Here is a 21,646-nt window from a genome sequence, read left to right as displayed (position 1 = left end):
GCCGGGCACGGAACTGCGCCCCCCTCCAGCGCCCGCGTGGCCGCCGCCGCATCCCCGGGCCGGGGGCTTCTAGCCGCCCCGCGGGCAGGCCAAGCGAGGAGGCCCCGGAGGAGGGGGCGCGGGCCTGGGCTGCTGCCGGCCCACAATGCGGCGGCGGTGGCGGTAGGGCGAGGCGCGCCCCTCGGCCACTCCGCCGCAGGAGCCCGGCAGGCCGGGCGGGGCAGAGCAGAGCAGAGCAGAGGGAGGCCGGGGCCCGCGGCACCTGTGCGCCGCGCTCGGGGGAGGCGCGGGGCGTGTGCGCGGCGGCGCTTTGCGGGAAGGAGGCGGAGGAGCGGGAGCGCGGCGCTCCACCCTGGGCGGGCGCTGCCGGCGAAGGAGCGCACCGGGCCTCTCCCTCGCCGCGCCCGGCCCGCGCCCCGGCCCCGGCCTCGCCACCCCGCCCTGCCGCGCCGCCCGCCCCTTTGTCTGCAGCGCCCGCCGCCCGCTTTGTTTGCCCGCCGAGCCTCGGGCCGGCCTCGCCGCCGCCGCCGCCGCCCGGGCGCGATGGGGCCGGGGCCATGAGCCGGGGCGGCGGGGGGCAGCGCGGCCGAGGCGCACCGACCGGGCCGTCCCGCATGGACCTGGCGGCGGCCGGCTGGGGCGATGGGGCAGGTGCTGGGCTTCGCCCACTGCAGTAGGTATCCGCCGGCGGGCGGGCGGGAGCGAAGGCTGGGCCGGGCCGGGCCGGGCCGGGCTGGGCCGGCCGAGGGCTCCGCAGACCCCCCCCCCCTGCCCGCGCCCCCCCCTCCGGGATTGCGCTGCGGAGCCCGGCAGGGAGCGACGCGCGGGCTGCGGCCAGCGGAGAGGCGGCTGCCAGGCTGGGCCTCTGCAGGGTCGGGCCTGCGGCCCTCGAGGCTGGCCGGGAGGCGGCGGCGGCGAGGCGCTCTGCACGCCCCCAGAGGCGTTTTCCTCTGCCTGGCTCGTGCCCAGCTGCTGGGGCCGGCGGCGGCTCCTGGGGCTCAGCCCGGTTCGCCCCTCCTGGCGAAAGGGGGCAGGGGGGTGCGCGCCTTGGGCGGGCGAAGGAGGCGGCCGTGGGGAGGGCGCGCTCGGGCGAGAGGCGCGCCAGGGCCGCGCTTACCTGAGAGGTCCCCAGATTGAAACAGGCAGAATTCATGAGGCCAGGACGATGCCCTGCCGGGCTCTGAGGCCCACCGTCCCCGGGGCAACGGGGGCAGAACTGCAGTGAAACAGCCCACGTGGGAATGACCAGAAACCGGGCCGGGGTGGGGGCATCATCTGGGTAAAGTCCCTGCTGTTCTTCCAGGCGTTCACCTGATAAATGTAGAAGGAACCCGACCGTTTTCCTTCCAGCATCTGTGCGCACCTCCAAGCTTGGTGCTGCACACTGTCGTGGGCCAATGGCCAGGAACCTCCTGCCACTGCCCCACAGAGGCAAGCAAAGTCAAGCCTTCAGAGCCCTGCCAGCCCGCGAGGGCTGCTCGGTTCTGAACTGGCCAGCGGCACTGAAGACAGGTGCCCGCTCTCTCTCACACACACACACCCCAAGCCCCTGCCAATCAGCAGAGGTGAGAAGGAGCCAACGAGCCAGCACCTGTACCTGGTGCCCCAAGCTGGGTGGAGCTGTGTGGCCCCTTCCACTTTGCCTGGTAGAGCCACTGCGGGACCCTCGGCCTCGATGCTCCTGGGCCAGTTTAGCCGTTGCTTTTATAACCTTTGCATGAAATAGGGCACTCGAAAAGGCCTAGACCCTACTGGCCTACAGTTGCGGGCTACAAGGTTTTGGAAAAGCCAAAGAGATGGAAGGCACTGCGGGGTTGCATGGGGAGTTCTGGCACTTGGGGCTCTCTCCTTCATAGAGCTTTGGAAGTGCTGGGGGGCTGTGCATCGCCTGCCACACCTCTGGATCCACTTCAGAGTCATGTGTGAGAGCTTTCCTGTGGAGGGCAGGCCCAGAAGCCTCACCCCACCTGCCAGCCCAAGCCTTGTTCTGTATGAACAAGGCCAGAGTGGCCTCCAGAGTTTCCCAGATGAGACAAGTGCAGCCCAAACAGATTTGGACACATTTACTATGTGGAGAGAGAATTGGTGGGGGGGGGGGCACAAGGCATTCTGTGCACGCAGAGAGAGGTGTGCGTGTGAGACAGACGCCTCCGCCTCCATTTAGAGATCCCACCTCTGGGGACTGCAGGCAGGTGCTCCCAAATAGAACTTTTGGAAAGAATCCCTCAGAATCTCCGCAAGTGGACAAATGGGGGCAAAACCCAGGGCCTCAGCCAGAAAACAGGAGCCGTTCCTGGTAAACTGAGAAAGCCGCAGCTGGTAGCATTTCAGTTTGTCAGTAGGATGCCTGTCAGAGCCATGTCTTCTTTAGCACTGACCATTAAGCAGTGTAATATACAAAAGGGAGAATGGCTTGATATAAAACCCTAAGGCTGTCTATCGGCAGACTAATAATTTGTGTGCGAGAAGGGGCGGGGGTGTCCATATGCCCAGGCGGAGTGAGCGGGTACTTGTTTTAACCCCACATGCCAGCAGTGAGTGCCTGAGTCCTTACTCCATAGCAGTTTACACAGTGCTTTGGAGATGAGACGGTGCGCTGGTTTTGCACATGGCGTCCCTCAGCTCATTCCCCACGCCTTCCAGTCGGAGGCAGCAGGACAGGGAAAGATCTGTGGCCTGTCAGAGAGGCAGATCCATATGTTTGTGGCCAGTGCACAGACACAGTCTCTGTCATCCTTGCCGCAGCGGGACAGAACTCCTGCCCCTGTATTGCAGGTGGGTGTGGGGGCTTGGTGAAGGCCAGCCAGTGAGCTTGTGGCAGAGGGGAGGACCAGGAACAAACCTCAGCCTTTCTCTTAGGGATTCTGGAATGTCAGGGAAGAGGGGTGTGGCTATGGATGCTCTAAGAGCTTTTGTCTTTGCAGAAGAATCTCCTTCCACGGCCTCCACCACACCTGACTCGACAGAGGGTGAGTTCCCATCACTGGCATGAACAATCAGGCCCCCCCCAACAAGGTCCCCCCTCCCCTCCTGTCCCGCTGCCACAGGCACTTCGCTTGGGCCTGGCGGTGGTGGCACAGACCCAGGAGGGGTGCCAGCCCCTCCTCGCCCTGCTGGAGGTGAGGTGTGCCCCTGTGGTGTATCTGCCCCCTTTCGTTTGCTGCCCCAAGCAGTCACTCGGGTGTCTTGGCCCTGTTAGCCAAGGCCAGGCCTGGTTTGAGGGGGTCCCTGCTGCATTGCCCCCGGGGCCACCTCTTGGTTCAAGAAAGCCAGGACAAAGAGGGGCATGAACGGCTCCTGAGCTGTCTCACATAGTGGACAACCAGTCACTGGGGGCGGGGGGGGGCGGGCACAGCAAAGCAGAGAGACCGAAGCCTTCCCCTGATGCTGCCTCCTGGCACTGGTATTAAGAAGTTGACTACCCCTGAATGTGGAGGTTCCCTTTAACCACCACGGCTGGTAGCCGCCTCCCCTCCATGAATCTGGTTCCCTTGTGATGCCGGCTGTGCCTCTGCCTGCCGCTGCTGCTGGCAGTGAGTTCTGCATCACTCGTCTTGTAAAGAAGCGTTTTCTTTTGTCCCCCCCGGAATCTTCTGTCTGCCCTTCAGCTTCATAGGATGCCCTCAAGTTCTAGAATTTTGGGAGAGGGAGAAGAAGTTCTCTCCGAACCCTGTGCATAATGACCTCTTTTCTAAACTGAAAAGTCCCACGCTCTTTGCCGACTGCCCACTAAAACCTCAGACTCGCAAGTGGTCCATGCACTGGACTTCCTCTTCCTCTTGGAGTGAGCCTGGATTCCATAGGAGCAGTGGCAAAGGAGGAGAGAGATCATTGTGAGGTGATGTAGCCCCCCCCCCCGACCCCAGTCCTGACTGCTGCCTTTTCTTGCTCTTGGTCCTGCCCCAGGTGGCAACGATGAATCTGACTTTCCTGAGCTGCAGACAGCACGGGAGTTCTCCGAGGACGAGGAGGAGGAGGAGGCCTCTGTGGAATGGGGGACGCCGCGGGAGCTGACTTTTTCCTACATCACCATTGCAGGGGGCCCCAACAGCAGCCCCACCCTGGGGGAGCATGGCTCTCGGGGCAGGCGTGACTCTCAGACCCGCCGAACGCGGTCCCAGCTGCCCCGCACAGAAACCTGTGAGACTTTCGTGCCGGCTTTGGGGGACAGTTTGGAGAACATTCCCAGTATTTGCCCGTCCCCCGAAGGAGAAGGAGTATCGCCGACAGGCCACGGCCAGGGGCTGGACCCGTTCTCAGGCTGGGATGTCCATCCAGGTGACTCCAATGAAGCAGCGATATTGGCAGGAGGAGGAGGAGTGGATTTATGCCCACCGCACAGCCCCACAGTGAAGGCTACAGAAGGGGAACAAGACAGCGCGGCATCATCAGGTATGGGGCGAGCAGCGGGCAGCTGCGCTGGGATTTTCAAAACCTGATCAGTTTATAATCAGGGCCGTTTTCAAACAGTGAGATCTTGCTGATTTTCCAGAAGGGAAATGTATCCGAGATTCGAGGTTCACTTTCTTAGCTATACACTTGTGAGCATTTGGCTATCCTAAATGCCTCTCACGGAAGCCAATGCTGAGTAGTTCTATTGTGTTTTTCATTGCACAAAGTGCTTCACGCACATTGTGATCCTTACAACAACCCTGCAAGGTCAGCCAATATCCTTATCACCATGTGGCTTGGGAGGGGAGGGGGAAGAGGTGCTTGCTGAAGGCCACGTGGTGAGTTTGTGGCAAAGGTGAGATTTGGACTGAAGGCTTCCTGGATCACAACAGTCTGTGAGCTACTGCACTGCAGTGGCTGAAAATACACCCAGAATGCCATTGCCCAAAGTGCAGGTGGGCTGACCCGATTCTGCTGAAGCAATTTGTCCAAATGCAAAAAAATGACATTTAGGAGGGTTTTTTTAAAAAAAAGAATGCATTTGAAATGAAATGTGTAAAAAAAACCCTGAGAAGCCACATTTTTTCTGTATGGAAAGCAAAAACGTGATGGGGAGAGCAAGAACCTGGGGGAGCGACTGTCAGCCCCTGGTTCCATCTGCCCCCCCCTCGCAATCGGGCCCCGTGCAGACCCGTCAGCCCTGATTTAGCTGGCTCAGAAAGAAGTCGAAGGGTGGCGTTCCCTCACTCTTCCAGTGTTTAGGGCTGAAGTGGGGTTGCAAATCCACTTCTTTATATAAAGTCCCCCCAAATGTCAGGCACTGAAAACAGTCATCTGTGCTGGCTGCTCTCCTACCGAGTGGGAGAGTGTGGTGTAGTGGTTAGCATATCAGACTAGGATTTATTTTTTATTTTATTTACATTATAAATAGTCTGCCTTTCTTGCTGTGACTCAAGGCAGATTAACTAGAATCAGGGCGCCCCTGGTCCCTGTCTCCACTTTGTCGTGGAAGGGTGCTGAGTAACTTTGGGGCAGTGGCACGGCCTCGGCCTAACCTACTTGACAGGGTTGTTGTGAGAATAAAGTGAAGAGAGGCGAATGATGTCAGCCGCTTTGTGTCCCCGGTGGGGAGGAAATTGGGGTATAAATGAAGTAAAATGAATAAATAATAAACAGTGTAAGCCTACACAGAGTTACGCCAGTTGAAGCCCATTGATTTCAGTGAGCTTAGATGGAGTTAACTTTTCTTAGGATTGCCCTGAAACAAATACACATAATAACTTTAAAAGAATTATAGAGATTTCTGACTTAGTTTTTTGCAGTCGAATTACAAGGTGTTTGTATCAGGCCTGGTTCACGTGTGCAGCAGAATATGGAGGGGGCAAAGTGGGGAACAGGGGAGAATAAACAGCACCGCTTCAGGGTTTTTTTCCCTTTTTAATAACTTAATAATAATAACATTCAATTTATACACTGCCCTTCAGGACAACTTAACGCCCACTCAGAGCAGTTTACAAAGTGTGTTATTATTATCCCCATGACAATCACCCTGTGAGGTGGGTGGGGCTGAGAGAGCTCTGAAAGAGCTGTGACTGACCCCAGGCCCCCCAGCTGGCTTCAAGTAGGGGAATCAAACCCAGTTCCCCAGATTAGAGTCCTGCGCTCTTAACCACTACACCCAACTGTCTCTCGTTTTTTTAAGCGCCCCTAGATTAACAGTCCTCTGTTATTGGGGAAATAATCATGACATGTTAAGGCTAGGGTAGACTCTTCCTGCTTGATATGCTAATTTATATTTGCAGGGAGTTTTTTTGTGGGGGAGCATTAAGTATGTAACCCCCCCCATCTGAAATGGTATGGCCCATTCTCCAGCCTCAGAATTCTGCTCCTTGTGAACGCAGAGCTTGGTGTGGGAGGGGGAGGGGAGTGTCAAAACTTTTTAAGAAGATTAAATCCAGGACAAAAAAATAAAGTTGTAACTTGCCCATGAGGACTAGAAATTCTGTTCCAGATACTTCCCCAGAGGACCTCTCACCACCAGACGCCTTAATGCCCCAGCCTGCAGAAGGCGCCTCCTGTGGGGCTTCCACCATCCAACACCAAACACTGACCTTGCTGGAGTTATGCCAACGTCTAGTGCTGGAGGAAGACAAGGAGGAAGAAGAAGAGGAGGAGGCGGCGGCGGAGGAGGAGGAGGAGGTGGGCCAGGAATCAGTCACAGAAGAGAAGCAGGCAGAACCAGACCAATCAGAGAAGGCTCTGGAAACAGGTCAGCGCATCCTCTATGGAAGTTCCCCATTAATGGAAAGACTTGGGAGGGGCAGAGAGATTCCAGAATGGGAATTCCAGTAATCCCTTTTTATGGCTCAAGTAGGGATAAAGTTGCCGAATGCCTAGAGGGAAACGTGCCCTGTTCCTTTAATGGAGGCTTAATGGGATGTTAATGGGCACTCCCCCCACCCCCACCCCAGCCCTGGCCATGTCTGGCTTTTTGTCCCAAAATCCTCAGGGGGGCCCTGTTCTGCAGTCAAATGCGCCCATCTTCTCTCTGGCATCAGCGAAAAACCCTGATAGGAACCAACCCACTGGCAATATTTCATTTCCCCCCCTTCCTCGCATCCCAGACTAGCACCTTGTCTCTTTGTATTAGAAAGAAAGAAGTTATGCTTTCCAGATTTTTGCAGTGAGGCCATATTTTGCACCTCACAAATGTGCACTTCCTTCCGGTGCTTGGCTCCCGGCATCCTTGGTTTCCAGCACGCACTCGGCCCTTTCCCTGGGAGCAGAATGCCTGCCTTTCCCCTTCCTTTTGGTTGCATTGTGCTGCCCTAGTAGGGCCTGTTTCACCCAGGAATCAACCCACTCATAGCCCCTGGCAAGGTGCCCAGAGGAGAACTGCAGGCCAGCCGAGTCAGCGGGTAAAAATAGCTGCCGTGCTGAGAACAGCACAAACTGGAGCGCGCCGGGCCGCCTGCACATCCCTCCCACAGATCCCCCCCCCACACACACACACCAGGCCTGCCTTAAGTAGGAACTCTTCCCTGCGCTAGAACCACTCCTGGAGCAGGGCTATATGGTCCCTGATTATTCCGTGACTGTTTTAAAGGACTTCTTACCTGTCCCAAATGCAGCTGCCAGGGCTGCAGTTCCAAAGGGGAGAATGGCAGGGAAGAGAGAGAGGCTTTCTGTCCCCCATGTGCCGCCCCAAATCTTCCCCACTGGGGAAAATATGTACGCAGCGTGGGCAAAAGCATGTTGGGCACTGAAGGGTTAACACACGCACACACCCCGCCTGAAACAGCAGCCCCAGTGGCTGCATTTGGGAAAGAAAATAAGGTCTCCTGAGATGATCCTTGAACACCACAGATGGGAGATTTCTGCCTGCAGAATCCCTTTTGCTGAGAAGTGGCCACATCTATGGATGCTGCATTCAAAGGTGACAGTGAAGCCAACCAGGGCTGGAATTGCCCCCAGCCCGTATCTGAGATGCTGCTGGGACTCCGTCGACCTTTCTCAGGGCGCTTCCTTTGTGAGTCCCCTGCTACAGGACTCACAACCACCACCACCCCATGCTTTCAAGAAGACGTTGCTTGGATCTTAAGCACTGCAACTTTTCCTTTAAAATGAAAGCGGAGTTTCTCCAAGTCACACCTGTACTGTGTAGAACAGGACGGCAAATGTTCTGAAGGAATTAGAAACAAGGAAGCAAAGCAGCCAGGTTTCGTGGAAGGGTGAAGCGTTCATGCGCAACCCAGGAGTTCTGCCCAGAATCACTTGCCGTCTGCTTGGGTGTGACTTGTAAAGAAATGACAGCCTTCCAATGTAGCTCCCGGTGCCCAAATAAATGCCAGCGGGGGTTAATTCCCGAAATGAAGAAGTGCCCCACAGCCTCTGGCTACAACCTGAAAGACCCACTCCATGATCCCAGTGGTGTGGGCAGCGGCTGTGGTTATTCTGCAGCCATAAAAAGAAGGCACTCTGCACATGCTTAGGGACATTCTCTTTATGATTTCGTTAGTAGACTCTGAACATCATGCCGGTTACAAAACAGCAATCCTAAAATAAGTAAAAGAGCATCTTTATCATAAGGGCATTTGCAAAGCCTGTGAATTTCACAGAACACTACATCTGATGAAAACTTCTGTGAAACTCAGAAGGTTGTAAAATAGAAAAAAGTCCAGTAGCACCTTAAAGACTAACCAACTTTACTGTAGCATAAGCTTTCGAGAACCACAGTTCTCTTTGTCAGATGTGTCAGAAGAGAACTGTGATTCTCGAAAGCTTCTGCTACAGTAAAGTTGGTTAGTCTTAAAGGTGCTACTGGACTCTTCTGTTTTGCTACTACAGACTAACACGGCCGACTCCTCTGGATCACAAGGTTGTGCATTGCTGCTGGCCTTTCAGAAGGTACCATTTTACCTGTCTCTACCTGTTACTTCACACTGACGGTGGGTTCTGGGGATGAGTCCCTCGGCTTCTTCTGTACCAAACTAGGAGGATCTTCCTCCCCCCACCACACCCCCTTTTCCTTTCCCTGTTACAACAGAGCCCAGAAAACAGTCTGCTCATAGCCCCCAGCAACTGTTGGTGCTCCCCCCTCCCTTGGAGGCCTCAGCTTGGCAAAACCTCCCACTGCCAGAGTGAGACAAGACGGGGATTGTGTGATGGGAGACAGCAGCTGGGATTTGTCAGCTAAAAATAGCTCCCCCCCCACCCCAGTTCCCCTCCCAAGACGCGGCACCCCTCCTCCAGCCAGACACCCTCCTGCATTGAGGTCCCTGCAGAACCGTAAAGGGCCGCGTCGGAGCTGCGAGGAAAGGGGGTCGCTATGGCAGGCAGAGGTGGGACTCCTTTTTCCTCCTTTTGGAATCCGGGTGCTGGACATGGCTGGGGGCGGGTGGGAGTGTCGGAGCTGGAAAGAAGTCCCGGGAAGTTGGGAGGAGGGAGTCATTGATTGTCACAGGGAACAATGGCTACCGAAGGCCTTGAATTGGGCTATTTGAGTGGGGGTGGGGGGAAGGAACGGGGAAATAGAAAAGGAGAGCAGAATGTTGAAGCCTCTGGGTGGGAGGGGGGGGGACAGTCTGTGCCGCCAAGTGGCAATTGGAAGTGTGAGCTATACGTGGCAGCAACTGATGATTGGGTACCCCAAAACCTGCCCCTGTGCACCCCTCCCCCTCAGTGCTTGTGCCTCCACGGATTTATTGCAGTGCCCTGCTTGGCATTTGCCACTGTCAGTTATGGGGCCTGGGAGGAGGGGACGCAAGGCTTCTAACAGCTGCTGGGAATCGGGCTCCCTGGCCTTCCTTTTCCGCCCCCTCCTCCATGCCAGGAGCAGCGGAGCCTGCCTGTGAGGTCCCTGCAAAGTGGGAAGGCAAGAGCTCAGAGGTGGCTGGAGGATGCAGGGCGGGGGAGTGGGATCCAGTGGTCAGGGCTGGGCTGCAGATAGGTCGGCCTCTAGGCCCCCTTGGCCACAGATTTCTGCAGGCCTTCAGGCAGCCCCAGAGACTGTGGCCCACGCAGAATCTTGGCAAGGAAATAACCCAGTATGCCTCTGAGCATGAGCAGAGTACTTTACCATCACCGCCAAGTTCCCACAGAAAGCCTTGTCTGGGGTTAGGGGGCAGGGGCTGCTGGGGCAGAAAAGTGCGACTCCCCGACTGGCTCAGTCCTGGCACCTCTCCTGTGCGCAAGGAGGCGCTGGGGAGAGCAGTTTTCCGGGGAAGGTCGTCTTGTGGCTTGATGGCACTGACCAAAGGTAACCCCAAGGCAGGGTGAGCCTTCAGGGCAGAGTGGCGGCCTCAGACCGCTCCCTCTCTTCGGATCATGGGACCCGCTTCCCCCCCCCCCCACCCCAGGCCAAGGAAGCCTGGAAAGAGGCCAGGGCGTTGACTCGGCAGCAGTGCTGGGAGTCAAAGCCAGGCGGCAGCAAGGCCTACTTCCTGGCAGGGGTGCTTCTCCACCCAGGCCACCCAAGGGCTGCTGGGGGGGGGGCAGGATGAGGCTGTGCGGAGGAGGGGAGGAGGTCCTCCTTGGGGAGGGGGGCGGTCTTTGCACGCCAGGCTCCTCTCCAGGGCTGCTTCCCGGCATCAAGAGAGGCCAGGGTTGGCTTACTTCCACAGAGACGTCCTCAACTGGGAATTGCAAAGTCCCTAGCATCAAACCATCAGGTGTGCCATTAAATGCTTTGCAGGGGGAATGAATTGGGCAAAACCAGGTCTTCTGTATGGAGGGTTCAAACTGGCTCTGGTGTATTGTAAAAGCTGACCCCCCCCCCAGCTGCTGTGATCCCACAGAATGTCCATGACTGTTCTGACGGCTGAAAGGACAAGAGTCAGGATGGGTGGAAAGATCGCTGCAGCTGTTGCTGTGAGGTTAATGAAGAAGGAAGGTGTTCGGGGTAGAAAAATGTGAAGGGGCATTTGCTGTTGTTCAAGGAGGGGACTGAGGAGACCCAAGGGGGGGGGGCGGGTAGAGTTCCATACATTGGCCAGATGTTTGGGAGTGAATATGGACAGTATTTGTCAGAGATGCTTTAGGCTGATCCTGTGCTGGCCAGAGGGTTGGACTAGATGGTCTGTATGGCCCCTTCCAACTCTATGATTCTATGAGTGATATTCTAGCTGAATACTGTTGCATTCTGGAGGGGGGTGGGAAGCTAGGAGCATATTAGGCATAGAAAATAGGCCTGGACACAAATCGAACAAGAACGTTTTGGTCCAGGGACTCTGGGGTGGCAATAGGTCTGTCGGTCATATTTTGCTTGCATGCTTCCACAGGGGTGATCATAGGGGCTAGAAACTGAACTAGTACTCTCCTATTCAATGAGGCTGGAATGAAGGACAGAATTTTATTTTTCAAAATTATAGAATGTAGCTAAAAATAGAAATTAAAACAACTGGTATAAAATTTAATATTCATTTAGAAATACATACATTAGATTAAAAACGTCTACAATATGGTTCTAAGAATCAGTACTAAAACCTTGTATATATACATCATAAAATCAGTCATATGCTGATTTTATTGTAAACCTATTTATCTGTGTTGTGATCTGCTCTGAGCCTGTTTGTAGGGAGAGCGAATAATAAATCCAATAAATAGATATACAGGTATAATAGTACATATGGAAATGAAATGTACTGTTATACCTGTATAATATACAAGTATATTCGTGTTTTTAATTCTTATTTTACGTTACATTCTGTAACTAAAAAAGTTTCCTTCCTTTGTCCCAACCGCTTTGGTTACCCTCGATTTGCTGTGCTGTTGTTTTCCCCTGCCTTGCCTTCATCGGGGTCTGACTTTCACTCCCTTCGCTTGCCTCGCATGGTCTGGCTGCAGTGGCGGACCTGGTGTACTGGCGGGACACCCGCAAGTCGACCTTCGTGTTCACCAGCCTGATGGTGGCGCTGCTGTGCCTGCTGCACTTCAGCATCGTCAGCGTGGTCTCCTACGTCTCCCTGGCGGTCCTCGCTGTCACCATCTCTCTCAGGGTTTACAGCAAAGTCCTGCACGTCATTCACCGGGGAGAGGGCGCCAACCCTTTCCAGTGAGTACCTTGGAGCCGGGTGCAACTGCTGAGCTCCTCCTTCCTCTCCAAGGGGGTGGCGGGGTTGCCTCAGCCTGCTGCCTGTCCTCTTCCTCTGACACCCCCCTCCTTTGTCCCCCCCCCACAGGGCTCAGATGGATGCTGACCTGGGGCTGTCGAAAGAACAGCTGGAGCGCCTGACAGAGCGAGTTGTTTTCTACACCACCTCAGGCACGCGATCCATACAGCGCCTTTTCCTGGTGGAGGACTTGGTGGAGTCCATTAAGGTGAGCACTTAGTTCAGGGCCCTGGTGGCCAACAGGCTCTGCCTCCAAACTCATTGCTGCTGCTGCTGCTGCTGCTGCTGCTCAGATGATCAAGGTTGCCTGGGCCAGATCCTGGTTTTAGCCTTCTCGGAGACCACTAAGGAACTCACAGGGAGAATAGTAAAGAGTCCAGTAGCACCTTTAAGACTAAGCTACAAAGAGAGCTGTGGTTCTCGAAAGCTGCCAATGCATCTGACGAAGAGAACTGTGGTTCTCGAAAACTGTTGATGCATCTGACGAAGAGAGCTGTGGTTCTCAAAAACTGTCGATGCATCTGACGAAGAGAGCTGTGGTTCTCAAAAGCTTATGAAGTTGGTTAGTCTTAAAGGTTAGTCTTAAAGGTGCTACTGGACTCCTTACTATTTTGCAACTACAGACTAACATTGCTAACTCCTCTGGATCTATGACACAGGGAAAATGTAGCTGTTTGCCATCCTCTTGCCGTTCCAGCGACGCTGATCGTCTGGCAGTGATAGGCAGAATGGCTTTACACAGGATCGGACCCTTGGTGCTTCTAGGACAGTCTGTTCTATCCTGGCTGGCAGCAGCTCTCTAGCAGGGAAGGCTCTTTCCCCTCCTTCAGCTGGGGCTGCCGGCAATTGATCCGGGGACCTCCAGTGAACAAAGTCAGGCCTCCAGCCACTGACAAAAGGAAGGGCTTCTTCCACATGTGTGGAATTAAGCAGGACACAATCGAGGCGTGGTATCTATCATGGGTGACTTCTAAATCCTAAAGTATCTTTGAGAGGCACCTCTTGCATTGATCAAGTCCTAGGTCAATGCCAAAAGGCATCTCTCAACACCACTAAGCCATGGTGGAGCTCCCATGATCAGGAGCAGTACACCTCTGAGAAGCAAGCCGCAAGGCATGGTTATCACCCACATGCCCTGTGTGTGTTGCGCTTCCAGAGTCATGTGACTGGCTACCACTGACAAGAGGCTGCTGGACTGCGGGGGTGGGGGGGGTCGGGCATTGTTTGGTCTGATCAATCAAGGCAATTCTTACTGATGGTGGTTGGGGGTTTTCCGGGCTGTATTGCCGTGGTCTTGGCATTGTAGTTCCTGACGTTTCGCCAGCAGCTGTGGCTGGCATCTTCAGAGGTGTAGCACCAAAAGACAGAGATCTCTCAGTGTCACAGTGTGGAAAAGATGTTGGCAGGTCATTTGTATCTACTCAGGAGGGGTGGGGTTGAGCTGAGTCATCCTGTAAGAGTTTCCCAGGGTGTGGAATGCTAATGGCGGGAGGCTTCACTGTATCCTGAGGAGGTTCTTTTGCATATGGATTGGGGCTTGATGTGCTAATCTTCTCTGCAGGGCTATTGTCGAGTATAGAGTGTTTTGTTAGCCTGGTGTTTTTCAGAACTGGAAACCATGCTCTGTTCATTCTTAAGGTTTCTTCTTTCCTGTTGAAGTTTTGCTTATGCTTGTGAATTTCTGATCAGATGGGAAAGCTTATGAAAAGGCATAACCTTCAAGCAGTATTCAGACCCACCCGAAAAATACAACAGATTCTACGATCAGCAAAAGACAGTAGAGACCCCCTCACCTCTGCAGGAGTATACCGTATACCCTGCAGCTGTGGACAAGTTTACATCGGGACCACAAAGCGTAGCATCCAGACAAGAATAAAAGAACATGAAAGATGCTGCAGACTTGGACAACCTGAAAAATCAGCAGTGGCTGAACATAGCCTAACTCAAACAGGGCACAGTATCTTATTCCAGGACACCAAAATACTGGACAACACTTCCAACTACTTTGTCAGACTGCACAGGGAAGCCATTGAAATTCACAAGCATAAGCAAAACTTCAACAGGAAAGAAGAAACCTTAAGAATGAACAGAGCATGGTTTCCAGTTCTGAAAAACACCAGGCCAACAAAACATTCTATACTCAACAATAGCCCTGCAGAGAAGATTAGCACATCAAGCCCCAATCCATATGCAAAAGAACCTCCTCAGGATACAGTGAAGCCTCCCGCCATTAGCATTCCACACCCTGGGAAACTCTGACAGGATGACTCAGCTCAACCCCACCCCTCCTGAGGAGATACAAATGACCTACATCTTTTCCACACTGTGACACTGAGAGATCTCTGTCTTTTGGTGCTACGCCTCTGAAGATGCCAGCCACAGCTGCTGGCGAAACATCGGGAACTACAATGCCAAGACCACGGCAATACAGCCCGGAAAACCCACAACAACCATCGTTCTCCGGCCGTGAAAGCCTTCGACAATACAGCAATTCTTACTGTTTTGTTCACTTTATTCATGAGCCTGCCATCTCTCTTGCCGTGGGATTCAAGCAGCATCTCTGTGTGTGTGTGGGAGGCGCGTTCCCAGCCCTTTCCCTTCCAGGCATGGAGCAGCTCCAGACCCCCTCAGCTTCAGTACAGCAAATGCATGGGGGGGCGGGGGGGAGGCTGGCCAGAATGGGGGGGTCTTACCTTCGTGATGATAACAGCCTTGGACCCTCCCCTTGGTTTGGTTCCAGCATCCAGGAACAAACATATCCAGTGGTCTCCGGAGTTCCGTGGGGATTTTTGCGCACCGAAGGCTCAACCAGGTGCCTTGGCTCGTGTTTCCAGGCTGTCTGAGCCAAAGACCCTTTCCAGAGCCTGGTTCCTAAGCCCCTACCTTCGTGCCCCCTCCTCTCCCCATTGCGGCCGATGCTGGCAGTGGGGCAACCGGCTGAGATCCTGCCTGGCAGGAGGCCTGGCTGGCAGTCCGGGGCTTCTCCCAGTTCCCGGCTCTTTCCACGCCAGCTACTCTCGAAACATCCTGGATTTAGTTCTAACTAAGCAAGCAGATGGAGCCGGGGGGGGGGGGGGACAGGCCTCTCACCACTTCGCTTCTTTTTCTGTTGCTCTCCAGTTTGCGTTCTTGTTCTACATCCTCACGTACGTGGGAGCCGTGTTCAACGGGATGACCCTGCTTATTCTGGGTAAGGCACGGGTGCTGGGGAGTGGGGGTGGGATCGGCTGGCACGAGTGCTTCCGTGTGCCTCTCTGGCCACCCTCCCTTTGGAAGCCACACCAGAGTTGCCCCCGCTTTCTCCCGGCACGGCTCCAGGGTCTTTATTTCACAGCCCCATGGCAAGCAGATGCAGGCAGGGGCCAGAGCTTATGCCGTCACACGCACGCAGAGGCCAAGTGAGCTCTGACGCTCCAAAGCGTTGGTCACAATACAGCCACCAGCCTTTAAGACACCACAAGACACGACTCGTGGTTCTCGTGGCCAGAGCAGACCAGCAGGTCAGTTATCCGCTGACTCCCCAGAACTGGGAACCCAGCAAGTGACGGTTCTCCATGCCAGGAAAGGAGGTGCCCGTTGAATTCCTCTGGTTCCGGGCACAGGAGCTCTGCCGGAACCGGCGTAAGTTTTACGCTGGCTGCGGATGCCTCTCGCTGTGCCCGCTTCTGAGAAGCAGGATCTGAGTCCGCAGTTCTGCTGCGCACCCGCGTGGCTGCCCACCTAGGACGCTTCAGAGAAGCAGCAGTTCTGGGAGCGCCGGCATGTTCGACTGTTGCTTCCCTGGGCTGCTTGAAACGGACAGGATGGGTATGAAGGAGGCGTGCTAGTCCTGCAAGAACTTCGTCTTGAGTCCAAAGGTTCTGACCAAGTGTTCTCCCATCAGGGGCAGGGGAGGGAATGTCCATGACTGTAGTGTTGACACCCCCGCCCCCCCTCTTTTTTTTTTTCTCTAGGAGTTATTTGTGCATTTACGTTCCCTCTGCTGTACAGGCAACATCAGGTGGGTGTTTTGGAAGGGGGTGGCGAGCAGGAGGTGGTCAGCTTGCTTTCCCCAGCGCAGAACGTAATTCCTAAACAAGACGGGGGGTGCCGGGGTTGACCCTCTGGTCCGTCGTTACTCAGGGGAAGGTGGGGGGAGAGAAATGCATCATGCGGGGACCCCTGGCATCGCTTTGGGAGCACCCAGCCCCAATGTACCTTTCAACCTCCAACTCAAAGAAGGGTTCCTGGTGCTTGAGCTGGAGCCGGCTGCCCTTGGCGCTCCAGGCTGGCCTCTCTGATGTCCCCAAGAAACCAGCCCCGTTTCCAAGCCCAGAGCAGTTTTCTGCTTTTAACAAAAATAACCCCTAAGGCGGCAAATGCACAGGGAAGAGCACTGAAGAATGGAGAAGGTGCCGTGTCATACTGAGGGACACCATCTTTGTCTTCCTCCCTTCAGGCTCAGATTGACCAATATGTAGGGCTGGTGAGGAACCAGTTGAGCAACCTCAGAGCAAAGTAAGTGTGTGTGCACTTCAATCCCCCCCTCCCCCCCCCCCGCAAGGCACTTCCTTCCAGTACAAAGCAAAGGAGATTCTCCTTTGCCTGCTCCAGTGGGATTCCTGCATGTATTCTCCAGTTACATTTGTGGGGCAAGCAACCTGATTTGTTTGCAAGGGACTCTGTGTGGTTTCTTTGCAGTCTGTGCATTTATTTTTATTTATTTTGTGTGTTTTGCAAAGTGGATACCCCACTTTTTTGCCATCTCAAGGCTAACCAATCAAAACAGACATAAAATCACATTTTAAAACCAACCAACCCTGCCCCCACATCAATAAAACAATTAAAACTAGTACATACAAAGGCATAATAATTAAAATATTGGGCATTAAGGAGGGATTACTGAGGGAACACCAAACATACGGTCTTCACCCGCTGGCAGAAGATGGCAAGAGAAGAGGACACAATTCAGCCTGCATCAACTGAAGTGTTGAGCCCAGATCAGGTGAAGTGCTGCTATCTGCTCTGCTCTGCTCAGACCTCATTTAGGTTCCCGGGTTCAGTTTGGGGCACTGCCGTTTAAGAAGGATGTGGATAAGCTGAAATGTGTCCAAAGGAGGGCAGCAAAGATGGTGAGGGCTCTGGAGACCAAGCCCTATGAGGAAAGGGTGAAGGAGTTGGGTATGTTTAGCCAGGAGAGGAGATGACTGAGAAGTCGAGGGTGGAGCAGCGTCGTTTTCTGTTGCACCAGAGGGTCGGACTAGAACCAGTAGGTTAAAATTAAACCAGAAATGATTTCAGCCAAATATCAGGAAGAACTTCTAACACTTAAAGCAGTTCTTCAGTGGAACAGGCTTCCTTGAAAGGTGGTGAGCTCTCCAACCTTGGAGGTGTTTAAGAGGAGGTTAGATGGCCACATGACAGCTACGATGCTTCTCTAGCTCTGTATGAATGTCCACAAATCGGGATGAGCCGATTTCCACTTTGGAGTCAGGAAGGAATTTTGCTCCAGGCCGGATAGGCTGGGATCCTGAAGGTTTTTTTCCCTTCCTCTAGGCATAGAGCCGATGTCACTGGGGGGGAGAAAAAGCTGTAAATTTCCTGCGTTGTGTAGGGGCTGGACCAGATGACTTTTGGGATCCACTCTGCTTTTGCAAAATCTCCCTGGGGAATGCGTTTCAAAGATCTGGTGCCACAACCAAGAAGGCCCTCTTCCAGGTTGCCACTCTAATCTCAGAAGGTGGGGGCACCCAAAGCAGGCCCTCTGAAGACGACTGTGGTGGTTGGATAGGTTCATAAGGGAGGGAGTATCCAGTAAAATTTGCAGGTCAACGTGGCTGTAACCCAGTGGAGGAAAACTGCTCTATGGGGGCACATGCAGCTGTACAAGTATTCACAAACCTGAATGTCATTTGTGAGTGGAATTGTAGGCAGGGCCGTCGCCGGATTTCCTTACTAGTAGAGTTGAGACTGCTGTGGCTCAGGTCGCCTTTCCAAGGAATGAACGGGCACACCAGAAATTCCCTCCTAAGCAACAGGTGTCTATTAAGGGCTTCGCCCTGCCCAAGATGCTGTGAGTACTTCAGTGTCTGTTGATTGGTTAGTGTCAGAAACTTATATATGGAATAAGAATAGTTATTTCTGATGTCTGCAAGCTTGTACATACTTCCTTAAATAATAACCCGCTCTGGTTACCCTTGATCCCGTTTCATCCCGCTTGCTCTGCTCCAATCTTAAGTCGGGGTGGCTTTCCCCCCAGTATGAGAATGATGGAGAAAATACCGCCCAGAGGCAGCGAGAGGCTTGGAATAATGCCACCCTGGAGGGTGAACCAGCCACTTATGGGGTGTGTGTTTGTGTTACCTGACATTTTCCTCCTTAAAAACAAGCTCACGTTCTCTCTCATAGCACCAATTAAAATCCTGTCTCCCCCCTCCAAATTATTAGAAAGGGGAATCAGTGTGCCAGTGCCCCCACCCCATGTGCCCTACCATGGCTTTGAGCAGCAGTCTGAAAGTGGCGCCTACGCAACTGCACATGCCCTCCAGCGCCACATGGGGGTGCCACTGCCCACACTTGTCCTGGCCTCAGCGCCACAGTTTTTGCGAAAGAAACGAAGGCCGTCACCTCGTGACGTTTTGCTGTCACGTTCGCACTTCGTGTTCCCAGCTGCTGGCATACTCTGCTTATGCTGGGATGTGTCAGGGTTAGGATTAGACAGAGGTTGCAGCTGAGAGCTGCACGGCTCTTTTGCTGGGTGCGGATGGAGAGGGCCAGGCGGCAGACTGCCACCTAACCGTGGCTTTGCATCTGCTGCTTTGGGGAGGCACTTTCCTCCAGTAGACGGAGCCTTTTGTGGTGAGTGGAAGAGAGCCGCCGGATCCTACTCCTACACTGGAAGAGTACAGATTTGAGGGGTTCTGTATTTTACCCCGTTGTTTTAAACCATTGCAATCCATGTTGCTGAACCATCCTTGTATGGAAAGTTGCACAGGTTTTAAACATTATTTCTTAAGAATAATGATGATGCATGAAAATCCTACCCAGCAGATGGACTCCTCGCGTGTCGTTCTGAATTTTCCTGTCTTCCTTTTTCCTAGGATGCTGGCCAAACTCCCAACAGCCAAAGCAAAAGCCGAATGAATGAAACGTTCCTCTCTTCCTCCCCTTGCGCACCCACCCTTTGCTCTCAGCCCCTGTTCCTTCCACACATTTGCCTACTCGTCATCCCAGCCCCGCCTCAAAGAGGGACCCCGAAACAGAACTCTAAGCTCATCCCCCACCCCTTCCAATGGACAGGGGTCCCTTCTCATTGACCCCAGTCAGGCTAGAATTTGCTCACTTGCACCCCACCCACCTCTGACTGCCTGGGGAGAGTCGGATGGAGAGCTCCCCCAGCAGAGTGGGCAGAGATCAAGCCCCTTTTGCATTCCCACAGTATTCCCCTCCGCTAAACATCAGCAGGTGGGTGGTGGCATCGCCGCATGAAACTGACCTAAGGTGCCCTGGAGAGGGGCTTGTGGTTGTCTGGCCTGGCTACATATTGGGGGGCGGGTGGGGTGGCCCCTTCCCAAGCAGCCCCCTTTACTAGGCCCCAGCTCAAAAGCTCTGGGCACCTGCGGCGGGCCAAGGAGGGCTTCTTAACCCCTCGCCTTTTCTGTAAGAGCACTGCTTCCTCCTCCTCTCAGTAGCTGGCCAACGACAGAGGAGCCGCACGCTCTCTCCACCCCTGATCCCGCTGTTCCCCTGGGCCGTGTGCAGCTGAGCCGTGTGCCCTGGACTTGGTCCTCACCAGATTTACACTGGAATAGAAAGTGGCAAAAGGCCCGTGTCCCTCAGCCTCCCGACCCCTTTGCTCCCGTGGGGCACGCAGCTTGGCTTACGATACTCAACCCCCTCGGGGCCCCAGGCCCCACACTAGCTTAGGTACCCCTCAAGGAATTTTGGGTCAGAGCCTTATGGCGCCACACAGCAAAGCTGGGATCCTCTTGAGGAGGTCTCTTTGCTACTGCAAGCCCCCAGAGAAGAAAGGCAGGATGCAACGGGAAGGGCCAAGCCAGGGCGCCACTGTGAGGGGGGACCGAGGCATTGGCAGCTCCAACCCGGCTAAGGGCTGCCCTCACAGCAGGAAGTTTGTCTGCCCCCTTCTTTGCCAGCACAGAAGCCGCCCATCCCCTCCGTTGAGCCAGTCCGGAAGAGTTGCCTTCCTGAAGCTCCAGCCACGGGCACGTGCCTCTTTCCGAACCATCTGCCCAGCTGCCAGACGACCTGGATTGCGCGGAAGCTGCAAACCTTGAGCTTCAAAGGAGCAGAGAAGCACCGGTCCTGGGGGGCTGATTTGCCAATTGCAGCATCCCTGGAGAGCAAGATGAAAGCGGGGACTCCCATCCAAATATTAAATTTTAGTACATGTTTTAAAAAATTGTCCATGGGCTTCGTAGCTTACTTTATACACACACACAAATTACTACGCTTGGCCTTGGGTTAGAACGGCAACAGCCAGGCCTTCAGGCCCAGGGCAGTGGAGCTCAGGGGAGATTGTCTGCACCACAGCCAAAGGCACTCCGCTGTCCTCTGCGACTTCCCAAGCGATTGCCCGGGTACTTGGGGCAAACGAGGGAACAGCCTCACGCCTTCTGTTGCCAGGTGTGTGAGCCCTGCTAGCTTGCTTTGCAAATGCTCACTATTGTCCCTGTTCCGCTTGCTGCCTTATACGCAACCCAGCTAACAGGGCATTGTCTGTTTGTCCAGCAACCACTCTCTGGGACGTCAGGCATGCAAAGCTCTTTCCCAGTCCTCAGAGATGGCTGGGCCTGTACCCCTGAGCCTGCCATATACCAAACCAGACTCTTCCTCCAGCTAGCTGAGGATTGTCCATTAAGGCCTGCGGCTGCTCTCTAATCTCCTGAGCAGAGAAATCTTTGAGCAGCAACTCCATGGGCCAAAGCTGAGACCTTCTCATGCAAAGCAGATGTGTCGCTCCTTTTCAACCATTCCAGTCCACGTTTTCACATGCCTGGCTTCCCAGTAATATTCTCTTGCTTCGCACAGCTCCTGCCCCATAGAGTGCGAATCAAGCGATTGGCCTCTTTTGTTCAGCTGCTGGAGCTCTTGATGGTTCCACAAAATGGGTCTACTCTATTCAAGAAGAGATGCTGCAGAGGCAGAAGCGAATAGGCTCTTGCTCCTTGGGCCTGTACCTTCGCCGTCGCCTTTAGGGAGAAATGTCTGGCCTCCCTCCCACCTTTGCAGTACGTGAGACTGGTGCATATACCAGCAATCAGGACTCCGGCTTATTCTCTGCCCCCCAATGCTTTAGTCAGGGGTGCTTTCTTCTTTCATTTGTTGAAGGAGGACAGCTACATGATATAGAAAGAGCACAGGGCACTTTTTTTTTTAAAAAAAAAGTACAGATTAAGGGGGTTTTTTTTAAAGCAGTGCAAAGGAATTGGGGAGGTGGGAAAGAGTTGTTTTTCTGACAGCCAGTGCATCCAACCCTCAAGAGCTGTGCAAAGCTTGCTGAACTGGTCCTGAGAGAGGATTATTTGTTTTGTTCTGATAGCACGTTTGTCCTGTTTGGATCAATGGCATATCCTCTTTACTGCTTGGTTGTGAAAGGATTAGTTAAAACTCATGGAAGACACGCCTGCAAATGGCTATTAACT

At 54.1% G+C, this 21,646-nt stretch overlaps 1 protein-coding gene across 3 annotated transcripts; it reads left to right on the top strand.

Moving 5' to 3' along the window:
- The first annotated feature begins 355 nt into the window (after nucleotides 1-355).
- Nucleotides 356-20,405, top strand: RTN2 (reticulon 2). Of its 3 annotated transcripts, none has more exons than XM_054999716.1 (10): nucleotides 356-673; nucleotides 2,925-2,969; nucleotides 3,907-4,392; nucleotides 6,404-6,661; nucleotides 11,737-11,944; nucleotides 12,072-12,210; nucleotides 15,123-15,192; nucleotides 15,956-16,002; nucleotides 16,441-16,499; nucleotides 19,082-20,405. In XM_054999716.1, the coding sequence occupies exons 1-10, from the start codon at nucleotides 643-645 to the stop codon at nucleotides 19,122-19,124; spliced, it is 1,386 nt and encodes a 461-aa protein (XP_054855691.1). In that variant the 5' UTR covers nucleotides 356-642; the 3' UTR covers nucleotides 19,125-20,405. The 3 variants fall into 3 exon arrangements, with proteins under 3 accessions (XP_054855691.1, XP_054855692.1, XP_054855693.1); XM_054999717.1 differs by having other exon boundaries at nucleotides 357-673; nucleotides 4,039-4,392; XM_054999718.1 differs by lacking the exons at nucleotides 356-673; nucleotides 2,925-2,969; nucleotides 3,907-4,392; nucleotides 6,404-6,661 and adding an exon at nucleotides 9,139-9,233.
- The last annotated feature ends 1,241 nt before the right edge of the window (nucleotides 20,406-21,646 follow it).

The sequence above is a fragment of the Eublepharis macularius genome, chromosome 15 (genome assembly GCF_028583425.1).
Source record: "Eublepharis macularius isolate TG4126 chromosome 15, MPM_Emac_v1.0, whole genome shotgun sequence".
Taxonomy (NCBI): domain Eukaryota; kingdom Metazoa; phylum Chordata; class Lepidosauria; order Squamata; family Eublepharidae; genus Eublepharis; species Eublepharis macularius.
Note: the sequence above shows the minus strand (reverse complement) of the source record. Positions and strands in the feature narration are given on the sequence as shown.

What these genes read in the sequence shown, in the direction of transcription:
- RTN2 (XM_054999716.1), top strand. Translation starts at nt 643, where the DNA reads ATGGGGCAGGTGCTGGGCTTCGCCCACTGCA. An exon ending in CACACCTGACTCGACAGAGG is followed by an intron (nt 2,970 to 3,906) that starts GTGAGTTCCCAT and finishes GTCCTGCCCCAG; the next exon opens with GTGGCAACGATGAATCTGAC. An exon ending in TTGAGCAACCTCAGAGCAAA is followed by an intron (nt 16,500 to 19,081) that starts GTAAGTGTGTGT and finishes CCTTTTTCCTAG; the next exon opens with GATGCTGGCCAAACTCCCAA.